The sequence below is a fragment of the Xenia sp. Carnegie-2017 genome, unplaced genomic scaffold (genome assembly GCF_021976095.1).
Source record: "Xenia sp. Carnegie-2017 unplaced genomic scaffold, XeniaSp_v1 HiC_scaffold_2, whole genome shotgun sequence".
NCBI classification, from domain to species: Eukaryota; Metazoa; Cnidaria; class Anthozoa; order Malacalcyonacea; family Xeniidae; genus Xenia; species Xenia sp. Carnegie-2017.
In genome coordinates, this window is record NW_025813482.1 from 6,319,052 (window position 1) to 6,335,609 (window position 16,558).

A 16,558-nucleotide genomic window follows, 5' to 3' on the forward strand; every position below is an offset into this window, starting at 1 on the left:
GTTTCTTTTTAAAAATGGTTTCTCGCACTGTCAACAATTGACGTGAAGAATCAAATCATTTTTTCATTGGTTTTCTTTGCCAAAATTTAGCACTTAGCAAATAACCAAATAAAAATTGTTAGATTCTGCACCACAATGGAACTGTTGTGAGTTTGAAAACAAAGATGCATAAAAAATTTAAACTTATCTAAATTTAGACTAGAATTTTCATTTACCATGGAGTTTTATTGCTCAATTGCGGAAAATTAATGTGGGGCTTACACGATTTTGTTAAAAAAAAACATTGAAAACTTTTGAAATTTAACGGTTGCCTTCCTATAGTTTCCTGCCACAAAATTTTACTTTCGAAGCGGTTATTGCTAAGAATAAAGGACAAAAGATTCACGAGAAAAACATTTATAATTTCGTGTAAGTTTTCACAAGCGAAGTATGTTTGATACGTCAGATCTGTTTAATGATAAGTCATTTTCATAGACTTATCAAATGGAAAAAATCCTCTTTCTGTATATTTTTTCAATTATTATTACACTCCATATAAAGTTATAAATTAACCTAAATTATAAATATTTACGAGATAGCTAACTATACATGCTATCTTTCTGACGGTCAAGTTGTCACGTTGACTTGTTATGTATATATGTCTCTGACAGTCACACGTGGACAATTAGGTACACGTTTTTCTTACTCTCTTTGTCGTCGAATATATATATTTATGTTTACATAATTTTGCTTATTTTACAATGTTTTATTTTAAGTTGAAATCATGCAATGCGACTTCTAATTCAATATTTTGAAACACAATTAAGTATTATCAGTTTCACTGACTTGCTAAACGATAGAGCAACTTGTATGCGTGAAAAAATTTTATTTGTATTATCCGTTGAAAATTCATCTCTTTGATCGCATTTGAATCGAAGCAATCATTACAGAACAAGGCATTGCATTAGAAGTTGCAAAGCTATGGTCATGGATACATATATGGTAAATTTTTCAATAAACAAAGCTATTTTTCAGGTAAATTTTTCAAGAATTACAAAGCTAAAGTGCTTGTAAGAAATTTCACATGCAGTTTAATATCGTTATTGTACCCGATGATATTGCTAAAACTGCTACAATTTGTCATTACTATCGTGCTTTCTTTTGAATGTTATTATTCCTTTCAAATGCACTCCATGAATGCGAAACTCGTCGATTTTGTTATGTGGTGTTAAAGGCTTTTTAAAATACAACTTTTCACCATTAACACCGAGGAAGAAATTCTTACACATCTTCACACGAATCATTTTAAATGTATGATCACCACAATATATTAGGGGGAATTTGTAATCAAGAATTCTAAATTGTAGATAACTATGAGTTGCATTTTCTTTTTTGGAAATTGAAACTGTTACTGGCACATTATGGAGGGTTATTAATTCATCTGTGTAGTAAACACCGACGTATTGTTCTGCATTCGATGTAGGAACTTCGTGCTGTTGATGCAAAAAGAAATGTGTTAGCATCTTCATTTGTATTGAGCGACTTTAGATTTAACCATGTTAAATTTTAACTGCGCGCACGATGCCATAAGCGTACCTATTTTTTATTATTTTAGAAAGGGCAAACTAGCCATTCTTAAAAATATTGTTTTGTATTTTGTGCGTGTGTTTGATAAACCCAAGCATGTTTGACTCTCCCTTTAATTTTCATCAAACACATCAAATCGTGAATGCTTATGATTAATATTGTGAATTGTGATCATCTTTAATTAGCATTCAGGATAACATACATTTTTCTTCTTGCTATTTGAGCTACTCAATCAAATTCGTACTTCCTGCTTATTACTGCTTGTCAGGTATATAATGTAGAGAATCGTTAAAAAATGTGCATACTAAAGTAAATTTATGCGTTTCATGCGTGTTTCATTAGGTATAATATACAGAATGTCCCTCAAAAAACGGAAACCGCTGATATAATTAGGTATGCATTAAAATGAAGTCTGCAATCCTGCATAAGATAATTTAGTCTGTAATAGCTATTTTTTCTCTCTGCTTAATTTAGTTAAATGCTAGTTTGTTCATCTTCGTTACAACTTATGGAAAATATGATTACGTTTTTGTGGCTTTTACAACTCATTTAATGTCTTATTTTACAAAGGTTTTGCGTAGTAAATTTGAGATTCAGTTTATGATAGTATTTTTATCTTGTTTTGCCTTAACGAATACTGTACAAACCATATAAAATCTCAGCTGTCATGTTCATTATACTGTTTTGAATGCTTATTACATTTTTGTGCATAATAATAACAACGAATACATAAGTAATTTATATGGTTTTTTGAGACACCGGCTGAGTAAATGCATGTGTTTAATGTCATAATAGAGTACCTGAATTTCTGATGATTACTTATGTTCTGCATGTTTACTTGATCATATATTGACCCTTACTTTTTTATCTTGTGTGTCAACAATATTATAACACAATTCCATTGTACTAAGGGTAGTGATACAAACTTCTTCAAAACTCCCGTTTAGCTCTAGTGACGCTCACGTTGCAAAGTGTTTTCTAGTTTACTAAAGCTTGCTATTACGAAACGTATTTAATGTGAAGTGTTATTGTTACTCACCTTGTTTTGAGGCATTTTTATGAGATGTTCGTGAAACATGTGAAATAACTCGGGTATTCTTTTCGTTATAGTCACGTGAGCCTTTTGTGATGTTGACAGAATGTTTACAGCTATAATAACATAACATCCGTGTATTGGTTCACATGAATGTTTACAGCTATAATAACATAACATCCGTGTATTGGTTCACATGAATGTTTACAGCTATAATTACATAACATCCGTGTATTGGTTCACATGAATGTTTACAGCTATAATAACATAACATCCGTGTATTGGTTAACATGAATGTTTACAGCTATAATAACATAACATCCGTGTATTGATTCACATGAATGTTTACAGCTATAATAACATAACATCCGTGTATTGGTTAACATGAATGTTTACAGCTATAATAACATAACATCCGTGTATTGGTTCACATGAAATATCTATTTATTCGTAGTACGTAATGCGTTCCTATTTTTACATACCTAGGCGTAGATCTGGCAGTAGGTGCATACTACTCGAATAACCATATATGTATCCACTTTTTTCATAATACAAGTAACCTTTTTTGAAATAAATATCCCATGATGATCCTACCATCTTTTTTCCGTTTGAGAAAATATACGCTAAAAGAAATTATATAATGACCATAGGAATTTAAGCAATTTTATTGGTCGAGAGCTATGAAATTGACAACGTCACAGAAATTCCTTGTTTTTAAATTACAAACGAACGGCGAAATTATTTTGATATATACCTGAATGTATCCCTGAATGGGAAAATGAAGACAATAAGAAGATTTAGTTGAAGTTGTTGACGTATTTATGCAAAAATAAATGAAAAAAACAGGTTTTCGAACGTTGATTTGTACTTCGTCTTCGATAGCACAATTTCAAAAAACTTGATCAGCCATTGCTTGTTTATTCTGTTAGCCAATCACATTTTAGCAAATGACTTAAGTTAGTCTAGCATTTCCTCAATCCTGTAGATCAAGTACGCGTAATATTGCAAAATCTTGACTTTTTTAATTTTCCAAGTGTTTAAGAAAACTAAAACAATTTGTTTGCCAGTTAAAATGGGTATTTTGTTGGTTTCATTGTATAAAATAAATAGATTACATTTTACATTTAATCGTTGTCTGTTCAGTTACAAAACACGGGTAAGACGTCATTTGTGATAAGAACAAAAAGTGATCACTCGCTTTGCCGGCCCGTGCCTCTAGGCCATTATTTTAGCTCTAATCACAAATGACGTCATTTTCCGTGTTTTGTAACTGAACAGACAACGATTGAATGTAATATATTTGTTGAATGGTTGTATAATTGAAATGTTTTTATGTCGTCCATTATATTCATGAAGATAAATGCTAAATTTAGTTAAAACTTTGCTCTCGTATAAGTTACTCTTGCATGAGCATGCACTTCTTTTGAAAATAAACAAACAAAAAGATATTGCAAATCGCAAATTATGTAAGATGATCAAAGAAATTTTTACCTGGAGTAAAGAATTCGTCCAATATTGCTGGTCTTAGATATCCGTTATTACTGTTGTTAAACAAGCCGATCTCCAACTAAAATAAAAAAAAAATATTGTATATTGTGCACTTTCTTTTTATATAGCGCAGTTGTTGTGTCTACCTGGCCTCACCGTACAAACTCAAACGTAATCTTAAGTACATAAAAAAGCCCCGTTTATATTCAAACTTGGTTTCCATGTCTATGATAAATATATCACCTTTTTATACAAGCCTTCTCATATAAAGCAGCTGTTAACACAATTTGATATTAGTCGCCATAATTAGTTCCGTACCTGAGCCAAATCATGGACTGTTGTAACCAAACCGCCTGCTGGATTAAGCCATCCCCAGTTCTTAAATTTTGGTATTCGCTTATTTACTTCACTTGGTAAATACATCTCATTTCTAAGAAATATTAGAAGTTTTTCTCGCTCATTTTGGAAAGTCGTTCAATATTATTATGTCATTTATTTTTAAACGAAATTCTCGTTCCAACAAAAGAAAAATACATTGACAAATATCTTTAACGATGTACGTCTTTGACCAATATGTAATCGTGATTTTCATTTTATTTCAATTTAATGCACATTCTTGACTTTACTTACAAGCTCTTTAGTTCGAATGTGGACCTTTTCATTCCTAGAGGTTCGAAAATTTGGTCTTGTACACATTTCTCGTATCCCCGTGGATAATTTTTGGTGACCACGTGCCCAGCCAATGCAAAGGGAAGATTTCTGGCAATGGAAAAATTTTTGTCGATCTTATAACATTTAAAACTATGCATACATGTATAAAATACGAATTAAAACTTTATAAACGTGATCAAAACCGAAATAAGCGATGAAAAATACTAATAAGTGTATTTAATTAAGTATCTTGAAAATTCAAATCATCGCTACTTCAGTTTTTATGACCATTTCAGATCAGTATTCAATAGTTGAATTATTTAGACACGCCCCATAATAGTGGTTCCATTAGCAATCGTCTTAAGATCGTACTGCATGCTCTAAAGCATTAAATCCTCTGCTGCTGATGGGTTTCTGTTAAATACGATTCATCTGAGAAAATAGAGGTGTAAAAAATCCCTCTTAAGTACTTTAACCCATCAAAGAATTTATCTTCTTGTAGTCAAAAATTTTTATCGTATGTTGCTAAGAACATTTTTCATGACAATTCACTCGTAGCATTCAACAATTTGGCACATGTATCTTTAATCTTTGTTTATCAAACGTAGTTAACATTTTTACGGAGCACGTATTTAGGGATCAATTAAGTCGAGGCTGTACACGTGGCTGTAAAATTGTCTTCTTAGCTACTAGGGAGATTAGAAGGAACATAAATATTATCATAGAGTATTACCCATATAAAATACTTGAACCAGGTTCGTACAACAGATGTGATTTATCGTTCCTTAATTGTTGCAGAATGTATGATGTATTATGTGGACAATAGTTGTGTAAATTATCAATATAACACGGGGCTTCTCGAGATAAGCCTGAAGAATACGTAATTAGCTCTCTGAATAAAAGAAACAAAACAAATGAGATTGAAATTGATGACTTATAAAATTGCAATGTAGTTGAAATAGTTCAACATTTAGACTCACCGTATTGTTATTCCACTGCCATTATCATTTTTAAAAGGATTTCTCACCCAGAACTGAGGCTCGTATTTTGTTAAAGGATCATCCAGACCAATAATCCCATAGTTATATAGCTTATAAGAGAGTAACGACTAAAAATTAAAGCAAAATACATGTAAAAATGATGTTGAGAGTTTTCGTGGTATTATTTTATCTCATTAACTGATTTAATTGTGTTTTTGGTAAGGATTGCCTTGCACTTACTGTGATTACTTTTGTTAAACTGGCAACTGGAAATAACTTTTCTTTTTTTTCTTCGGTGATTTCATTCGTCTCATTGCTGAGTTTAAATTTCACTTCCCAAATTACTTGATCATAGTACACGATGTTCGCCACAAATACACTCTATCATTGCAAATATACGAATAAAGTTTTCTTTGAAGTGGATAGAAATTTTTCCATGGTATTATGTGTAATTTTTCCATGTATCAGTTATATATATGTAGCTACTCGGTTGTTTATAAAGACTTCTGTTTTTGTATTTTCTCATTTCAAAAAATAGTTAGCTATGCAACATTTTTTATTTCTTGTATTGATTGCAGAAACTGAACAAAAATAGCATTCTGATTTCTTTCAATTCAGAAATTCCTTTTTCGCTTGTAAATCGCGCTTTTACGTCCTGACGTTACGTAACATCTTATTTGATTCCGATGAAAAATATTTGGCTTTACATCAACAAAAGCATTAATATGACCATCATTTTGTAGAAAGAATCTGTTTATTTCTTTCACCGACTTCATTAAGAAAGTTGAGGGTTGTTTTGAATTTGGCTAATAGACTTGTGTTCGTATCACAAGTTTCATAACAGCTTTCCCCGACCCGGGTCAGCTTTATAAACGTGAAATTTATATAAATGAAAATCTGTTTATATGCTGTGAGAGGCTGTTATTGAGTAGTTCGTCAATCATTTGATCACTCAAAAGCTTGACTTTTCATCCATGTGTTTTTGATATAAAAGCGACAAAATAGTGTTTGTTAAATTTCGAGTGTATGTCACAAAGTTAGACGCAACAAAATTTTTATCATAACGCTGTAATGACATGTTTTAAATTTAATCATACTTGTTTTTGAAGTCGCATTTTTTTCTTTATTTCTTCTTTCCAACTGTTTGCGTAATCCATAATGTTAATTGGTATGCTTTTTAGGCGAACAGGTTTCGTTCTCGCGAAACATTTTTCTTTGTGATTCTTGAATCAATAACACACAAAAACTATTTTTCAATGCGATAAATGTCAGTATTGAGAAGGCAAACGTACGATGTATAATAAACAAAAATAGGAAATCCATTAAAAGTGAATGAATTATATAGATTATTTACAAAATAGATTCACAATGAAATGTGAAATGGATAGATCAGAGAAAGATATCAAATAAAAATGCAGTAAATGAATTAATGATTATAAACGCAGTTAGTAGACTAACCTCATTTCGCAATTTGTTTGATTTCTCATGGATCGTTTTCCATATGAAGAGACCTGTCATCACACATGTTGATAAAAGAAGCAACAGAATGACAAGTCTAACACATCGCACTCGTATGTTTTTCACTTTGTAATTAGCTTTTCTCGAACATGTTACTTTCGTTTCTTTTTTGTGCACATTGTGTGGAAATACTTTCGGAGGAAGTAGCTCAGTTGGGCTTGTCAGTGCTTCTTCAAACGCCATTGCTGTAATTGGGTCTATTTCGTTTATATCAAGTTCCTCTGATAGTTCTGTTTTTGTTATAGATGTTATTGTCCATGTGTTGTGATCCTTAACACCATTATTGCAACATACGTTTGCTTCTTGAGCATCCATTTCTTTTTCTAATGCTATGTTATCCTATAAATTGAAAGCATTGGTAATATAACTATTTTAACTTCAAAATGGAAATGTGTTTTACATTATTGCTTCATATCGAGATCATTTTATACCTCTTCGTAATCAGCCATGTATTAAATTTTTCGTAATCATGTATTAAAAACGATAGTGGATTACTTTGAGAAAGTTTATACGCGCGATTGTTGCATTTATAGAGATCTTGCCATCCTCAAAATTCATATCACAATAACTCCAAGCTTTTTTCTGACGTGAACGAAGCAGCAAAAATTGCAAGGAACTTTTCCCTTCAAGAACGTGCGCATACCTTCATCAATATATAGCTGTATGCACTTTGGAAATGATCAGCATTTCACAAATGTGACTTTAAAAAGTTGAAACATCGTAAGCCGGATATGCGTAAACTTGAGTATGTAGCCTTCAACACAGGAAAGACGATACATTTGATCTTCTTTTCTGTTTAGCTATATCGAGTGGCAGTGAAGGCTCGATGATAGATCCACAAGCATGTGGCAAGCTTCTAATTTAAGTGTTGCATTGTTACGATAAAAATAGCACATGTTGTGTTCATGGGTATTCTCCCTTTATAACCCGTGTACGGGTCTATATGATGCATTCCGGAAAACAGAATTCCCCACAGGCATTTGACAACAATTTCAATCATTGTGAAAAATGACAAATACATTGTAACTTTATCCTTTTATATTGGCTTTTTCTTTTTTTTCCCGCGAAACATTTCAACTTTTTTTTCTCAGACCCCATTGGGCTTTTAATAAGCTAAATGTCATTAAGTATATCTCTTGCATTTGAATCTCAGCTGCAGTTGTGTTTTTCTGATTTAAATTTTCCTGACAAACATCGACTTTCTTATTTATTATAAGGTTAATCGATGAAAACACAAGTCAACTCTCAAATTAATAACACAATGAAGTATGCAATTAAGTTATATTGTCACATTTTAAAGTCACATTAAAGCTTTCGATGTCTGGCATGGTGACGTGAATAAAAATGCTAAATCTGCCGGATATTTACTAAAAGAACACACAAATAAAAAAGTATTCAACCATCTCAACACATGTCACTGTCATGAAATTCGATTAACAATTTTCACCATTTGTAACTATAGAAGTATATTACCGTTGGACGACCGATGTGACCTTTAACTTATCAGTTGAATGATATAGCTTTCGAACATGCATATTCATTTCAGTGTAATAAAACAAAACTAATGCCTGTTAATTAATAAATGATTGAGATCATGTTTACTGTGAATCATTTTATTGTTTACCTGGTTTCAGAATTAGACGTTTTTCTTCATTTCCTTTCAATTCAAACAACAATTTGTATATGCTAAAATAAGCCGTGCCTAAAAAATCTCATTTTCACACTCCAAAACATACTTTGACACTTTCCCAGATATTGTGTGTTAAAAGAGTCGACACAAATAGAGCAGCCTTTAAAAGGTACTTACTCCAGCGAACACGTCTCAGCGAGAATTTCATAAGAATTACATAATATATTAAAAATTGTGTAAGATTCCGTAAAAAGCCCCCAGTTCGGCACATTCTTTTCCATGTCAAAAAAAAGTGTAAAAAACTGAAATAGAAGAAACATCCATTTTCTTTGCAATATTACAAAATATGGACTTTGAATGGTAAAGCATCAATATTCTAATTGTTTGCTATGGAGGATTTTGGGGAAACAGTTGATCACAGCGTATATTAAATAATCAACATCTGTTTTCCATAATACAACGCTTTTTTCGCTTACCTGACTTCTTTTTCAAAGGGAAATTTTGGATTAGCTGATTTCAGCTTGCAGTTGAATTACCATTCTTTTTTGTGCAGCATATGGATTTCTACGATCAAAAATGTACGCCCTCCTCTAAGACGTGTTTGCAATAATGTTCTAGCAGTTACTAAACATTGCTGTTGTTTGCTTTTAAAGTGTTCCGGATATTAATTAATTCAAGCAGGTGCATGCTATGTTCACAGCGAAACATATATATTTACAATGTGTTATTTTAAATTTCATCAAAAACCAAATTTATTTCAATCTAACACTCCTGCATTAAAATTACTACTATTTGGGTACCGCAAGAATCAATTTTGTTGCATGCTGTCGCTAGCTCATGATAAGTGTTTTCATCAAGTGTATTAAAGTTTATGGCGAATTTATGGCACCTATAATTCGTTCGTGTCTGTCAGTTTTATTAGGCTGTCTGGAAAACTATTGAAAAACTATTTTAAACTTTGCCACTGCTATACTGATGTTGTTTTGAAAATTCACAAGCTCCTTTGGAAGACGCACGCAAAATGCAAAGTGCAGCAACATTTTCTGTGATAGGAACTTTGAATTATTAACGAGAAATCAGATTCAAATGATGTTTCTTGCGGTACAAAGACGAATTTGCTGAATCGTCAACCCCGTTTAAGTAAGATTTTTATTCCTGGGTGGTCATCTATATTTTCCCCATTTAATTTAAACAAAAAATTTTGGAATTTTGTGCTCTCCGCATTAAAAACAGATGTTGAAATATTTTAAAAGAAGTATCGTCGTACATGCTTTAATATGGTTGGAGAAATCAAAGCTTTTTACGATTTCCCGTGACCAAATAACGCTAACAAACAAATTTCACGCATATTTGTAAAATATTTCACAGTTATTTTGCTATCTCAAATAACATTAGTACTTGGATATGTAAACCAAGAGAATTTATGGATAGTCGAAATAATACTACCTGGGTAAACATTTTAATGGCCATTTTAGCATTTTATGATGAAATTGCTACCGTGATCAAAAGGAGTTATAAATCTTGTCACTTACAAATGTCTCAAGATTTGATTAATATTTCTTATTATAAAATAGTAGTATTCCATATAAATTGTTATGCAAATTAAAGTCTATTTGATTCTTAATTGTAAGTCATTTGTACGTCCAGAAAATTTTCTCTTGAAGCAAAAATCTAAAGACATGTTATCCGTTTCTTTAATATCATTATATATTCATAGGATCTCTGTGATGAGTGATGTTAATAAAAGATTAGCGACTGCTAGAATATTGTTCATTTCGAGTATATACCTAAAAAACAAAAAATAAAATTTTGCCTAAGGCAAATCTGTAAATAGATTTGTGCAGTAAATACGAAACTTTGCCGCTTATTTAACTTGGAGAAAATTAAATCAAAGTAATTATGCATGTCCTTTTGCGCAATTTTAGCTAATAATTGTTTAACAAATATATTTTGCTCGTTAGATTTTCGACCGAACAGTCTGAAATCACATACGTTTTCTTGTAGCGGAACCTTTTCTCAATTTTAAAATTTGCAAATGTTTGCTTTCAAAACATTAAGCGTTTTATTTAACCCGACGCTGGACGCATCAAAAAGAATGTATATAAGCTAATATTTAAATCCATGCGCATATGCAATGTTCATCAGTTATATTTCTATCAAGTTTTATACGGTAATCTTTGTGCCTACACTACACCTGGGAGCTTCCGTGCATGTTCTATGTATGTTGCATATATTTGCCTCACACGAATGCATGAAAGAGGTAAAATTTACGCAAGCACATACACTAATGTTTGTGCACAGGATGAACGTCAATTTTCTGCTGAAAAAACAAACATATAAATGACATAATTATTAAGAGATATTATCTTCTGACGATTTTACGTTTCAAGTACTTTGATTATTTCAAAATGCTCGTTTTACTTCTATAAACGGTTTTAAACTGGCAATTCTAGTTCAAATGTGGATTGGCATGTTCAGTTTTGACTTCGCCTTTATATATGCCATAACATTTTTTTATTAGTTTATGAAAAAAAGTGATAACTGTGATTTTTAGTAAATGATTTTTTCAAGGCAGAATTAAATTTTAACTGCTCTATAACAGACATGATTTCCTAATATATTAGCATGCATGCACCTGCAAACACATCTCTTTATGGCTTAAATGCTTACTAAAAACACCCATAGGCCACACTCATAAGTCACATAATCACATTTGCCATCTAAATGAATAGAAATTTCTATCACATTTAGACTTTTCCATCACATTTCTAGAAGGTTTGTGCTACTTTTTTTACCGTAGACTTGCGAGTGAAAGATTGACAAATATTTTATGATAGTGTAAAGAATAAAATTTATCGTGTTTCGTGTATTACTTTCGTGTGAAACATATACATTTCTGCGTTATTTGTATTATCTTGAGCAATCACCTTGGCCTATATCGGCCATTTTAAGTATTGCACTTTATTCATATTGTTGCAAAACGTACAATTTTAGGTAAAACTTTAATATATTGTTTGAAACTAAACAGTCACCCTTATTTAGTACGAAATAATATCATATATCATCCAACTTAAATTGAGATCAACAATTGTGATATTAGCCTTAATCAGTTTTTGCAATTCTAAGTAAATTTTTTGGATTTTGCAAAACTTTTAGAACGGTTTCCTACACATAAGTCTAATTGTAACATTCCATTAGTTCCATAAAGATGTATTTTGTCTGTTGTCCATGGTTTTACTTACTGTATACGCAAGCATTTAGCCTGGGCATTGAATTCTAATCTAAAATTAATGATGTTCTTTGACGATGTTATCCAGCAATATTTATTTTCAAAATGCATTTGAAAATCTACAAATTATGAGACATTTGCATGGTTTTAAAGCATCGTATAAAGTTCATTTCACTGGATTATTTTGCTAACCAGCATATAAAGAGCCTATTACTTTGTTCAAACTTTTTCGGCCAAAAGCTTGAACTTCACATTTCTCAAGAATAAGCATCTTTTTGCAATCTTCTGCAATCCTAAGATAATAAAAAGTGCAATGAAATGTTATGTGCTCAAAAAAATGCAGATAGCAATCTATTGTTATTATTAAGAGACCAAAAGAAAGATAACACTTACGCTCGTATTCTTAAAGATCACACTCATTAAGTGCGATATAAAATTTGCTCTATATCTTATCAACGGCAAAGACATTTCTCAAGAAATGACAAGAATTTTGTTAAAATATTTTAAATGAAGCAATCGGTACAGTGAAAATGCTGTCTTCGAGTATGAGCGAGCTTTTAGAATACGGGCGTTCTGTACTGTAGCCAATGTTTGAGCACTCTTCAGCTCTTTCAATTGTTGAATGTACGCCTGATTTAATAACGAAGACGAGACGGAAACAGCTATTTCATCTATGATTTTTGCTAATGTGAACTATCGTATACATCATTTATGACGATAATTTTAAAAAGACAAATTCAATTGTAACAAGCAGGTGGTACAGAAAATCATGTTCAACGAGTATATAGATGGACAAGATATAATAAAATTGCAGCATGTTAAACATATATTTTGCTGCCTGAACGATAAATTGATGAATAAGGGGCTTTTCTTCCTTTCACATAATGAATGTTGTAAAACCATCAAAGTTAACCGATGAAAATGAAGTATAGAGTCAAAGAATTATGTAAAGCAACCTGGAAATCACACGCTAATAACAACGTCAAACAAAAATCTTTGCACCACAGTATTCAACCTATGGCTGATGGCAATTATGTCCCTAAGAGATTTCACTTGTGTCTCATTTTCGAAATTAATATCTTTCATATACACCAGTGTTGTTAACGAGCTCATTTAATTATTATAAATAGTTTCTTAATAGCATTTTTAAATAATATTATATTTTCATAACGGTCTTTTCACAGCTGCATTGTCCATGAAGTATTATTTTTCAATTCAAAAATTTCGTGGATGAACGTTTTTTTCAACCAGATCTGTATTTTGTGCGGCAAGATACTCCATTATACAAGGATTTATTAGTAATGAATTAAAACGAAGTTAAAATTGTCCTCACAAATTCCTCGTTTTCATACAAACATTCGGAATGTGCGATGTACTACTCATTATATTTGTATTTTGATATAAGCTGTTATTGTAGGTGATTTTAAGTAAATTATATATACCGGTAGAAAGTGAGGCCAGGTGTTGATGACTATGTTTAATGATTCAGTTTAAAGTTAGGTTGGACCGTTGGAGCTTGGCAAACATGTTTCTTATAAAAGATTATTATACATATATTAAGACTGTAAAGAAAAATAAGAAAATATATATGGTAACTGAACAATGTATAGGTTTGCTGACAACGATCTTTGCAAGAAAGGAAAAGACAATATTTTTAAGCTGAACAAGAGTAAACACTTGCAAATTCTATATATAGGAGTAAATTATCAAAAACGGCTCTCCCTTTTCTTAGTTTAACTCAGGGGTCTCCAAACTTTACAGCCAGAGGTCCACATGAACTTTCATCCACCATGTTGAGGGCCGACGAACCGTATACCGCTGGTCAAAGAGCGAACATTTTAATAAAACGAAGTACTTTTGAAAATAGACATGTTTCGACATCTCATGATGCCATCTTCAGTATAAGTGAAATAATAAACAATACAAGGTTTATATAAAAGTAATATGATACATAAATGACAACAATAAAAAGGAAATAAGATACATTGGCGAAACTTCGCGCCATTTATCCACCAGAATCAGGGAACATACCACAACAGACAAAAACTCTCATATCTAACCCACACCTTCTTAAATCTCACTCATGTAAAACCAACTATTCACCCTCTTGCTTCAAAATCATTTACACTGCCGACACCTCATTCTCCCTTAAAATCAAAGAAGCACTCCACATTAACAGAACTTACCCTGACCTCAATGTTCAAGTTTTTAAATTCAATACAATGTTTAGTTTATAATACGCTCGGACGCTCCCCCTTAATTTTATCTTATTTCCTTTTTATTGTTGTAATTTCTGTATCATATTACTTTTATAGAAACCTTGTATCATTTATTATTTCACTTATACTGAAGATGGCATCATGAGATGTCGAAACATGTCTATTTTAAAATAACTTGTCACGTATATTAAATGCGCAAAACGAAGCACATCACACAAGCTTCATTATTTAAGAAAATATTTATTCAAAATTTAAAGGTTAAATTTCAACCAAGGGTAATATCATAACAAAATCAAAATTAGTCTGTTCAGTTTTCGCAATGTGAGTGGTGAAATTGGCTTTCTTAAGTGTCTCTGCGGGCCGGATTGAGAGTCCCAACGGGCTGCATCTGGCCCGCGGGCCGTAGTTTGGAGACCCCTGGTTTAACTAATGGACATGTGTTGGCTTTTATGGTGACAGTGTTTTGAGGCATTTCTATTTGTGAATTAATTATGAATTCAAATACAACAACAAACAAGCATTTTATCTCACAGCTCAGTAGTTCAATACTTTTTTCAAAAAAGAGCTTAGTTTAATCTGCGCTTTAGCAACTGCTAGGGACCGATTATTATTTATGACATTGGGGCCAAGGGATGAAAATGAAATTGTTTTGTATTCAAAAATTATGGATGCATTACAGGGTGAAGAAAAATGGAGTTCATGTAAAGGCGAGGGGGTGGGGGTGGGTTAGCATTTGGCAATATAGATATTTTATTTATGAAAATATGGAACTAAAACATATCTATAATGATTCAATTGACTGACATCATTTGAAACATCAACAATATTCTTATTTCTACCAGAAGCAGCTCTATGGTAAGGTATTTTTTATTTTTTCAAATTCCATTTCATACCCGTCATTTGGTTTGGTAGATACATGGTCAAATGAAGCTGGAATGAAAATTATAAACTGCTTTAAAAATTTTAGCTTTTTAGTTTTCAAGAGCTGTTTATTTTGTTATAATTGGTGTTACAGAAATCATGTGCCAAATAACGAGTTGGCGATCCAAGCAGGATTAGTCATGCAAAACTAACTATAGCCGCTAATTTAAATAAGAACAATATCGTGTTCCATTAGTGATGAGCGTTTTGAAATGTTAATTTTTTCTTAAAATGAGCCATTTCAATTCATTTTCCTGTCGATGGATGAGTCACTGAAACTCTGCACTGCGGCATGAGTCCACTCCCGCATGACATGAAAGATAATTTTTTTGGTTTTTTGGGTATAATTAAGGTATGTTTGAAATTTGACTTTTATGTTCATGGTTAAAACTCAAAATGTAACCTTGGATTCATTATGTATAGTACAATGTCACAAAGAGGAAAATGTGGTGCTTTGAAAAGTTTTGACTAACTAGAGCAAATACACGCACGAAATTATATATTTGATTGATTTGTATTGTTTAGAAAACACTTCAAGATATGTAATTTTTTCAAAAGTTTGAATGAATGATGTGCATAATCTCGGACTTACGGGGGTAGGACATTTGTGGTGTTATTGACAAACATATGTCCACACGGTCAATAGAAAATGGTTCGGACAGCTTGGTTATGAATATATTTCAACATCAATTTTCCGCAGTTGTTGGGTGTATCTCATGTAATCTGATCATGCATAACAATGTTTGGATATTTATTCCAAAGCCATCATCAGAGAATGTATAATATATTAATCCTAACACGGTTTTTAATATGCACATGAAAAACATGTGACTTGGACGAGATTTGAACTCGCACCTTCGGGATAATATATAATATAAAGACGTTCACCGCTTTCGCTTTGCGCAAAGCTCACCGTTATAGGTTTGAGCGCTCTGGTGACTCTACAATACAATCCATACAATGTGTAACCGTACATCCTGTGTCCAAAGTGCAGGAGTCACCATTTTACAATAGTGGTAGCCGGGAGGGCACATTGTTATACACTTTGTATTATATATAATATATATATTATATATTCTCTGATGATGGCTTTGGAATAAAGTCGAAACACGGTGCCATCCAGTTAACTGCTATAGTGGCGAGAATCTCTCGTCCATACGCAGTTTAAAAGAGATTTGACTCGTCTCCAATCCCTGTGGGCTTGGTAGCTCAACAGGTAGTGCGGCGGCTAGTATCTCGAAGGTGCGAGTTCAAATCTCGTCCAAGTCACATGTTTTTCATGTGCATATTAGAAACCGTGTTAGGATTAATATATTGTATGGA

At 32.1% G+C, this 16,558-nt stretch overlaps 1 protein-coding gene across 3 annotated transcripts; it reads right to left on the reverse strand.

Moving 5' to 3' along the window:
• Positions 1-380: 380 nt before the first annotated feature.
• Positions 381-9,479, reverse strand: LOC124440378 (beta-lactamase-like protein 1). 3 transcript variants are annotated; one of them, XM_046990768.1, is made up of 12 exons: positions 9,343-9,479; positions 7,177-7,575; positions 6,816-6,941; positions 5,959-6,099; positions 5,719-5,846; positions 5,472-5,630; positions 4,718-4,846; positions 4,406-4,517; positions 4,091-4,166; positions 3,082-3,222; positions 2,606-2,715; positions 381-1,472 (listed from the first exon to the last, which is right to left on the reverse strand). In XM_046990768.1, the coding sequence occupies exons 2-12, from the start codon at positions 7,549-7,551 to the stop codon at positions 1,110-1,112; spliced, it is 1,860 nt and encodes a 619-aa protein (XP_046846724.1). In that variant the 5' UTR covers positions 7,552-7,575; positions 9,343-9,479; the 3' UTR covers positions 381-1,109. The 3 variants fall into 3 exon arrangements, with proteins under 3 accessions (XP_046846724.1, XP_046846723.1, XP_046846725.1); XM_046990767.1 differs by lacking the exon at positions 9,343-9,479 and adding an exon at positions 7,668-7,909; XM_046990769.1 differs by lacking the exons at positions 2,606-2,715; positions 9,343-9,479 and adding an exon at positions 7,668-7,909 and having other exon boundaries at positions 1,178-1,472.
• Between the last annotated feature and the right edge of the window lie 7,079 nt (positions 9,480-16,558).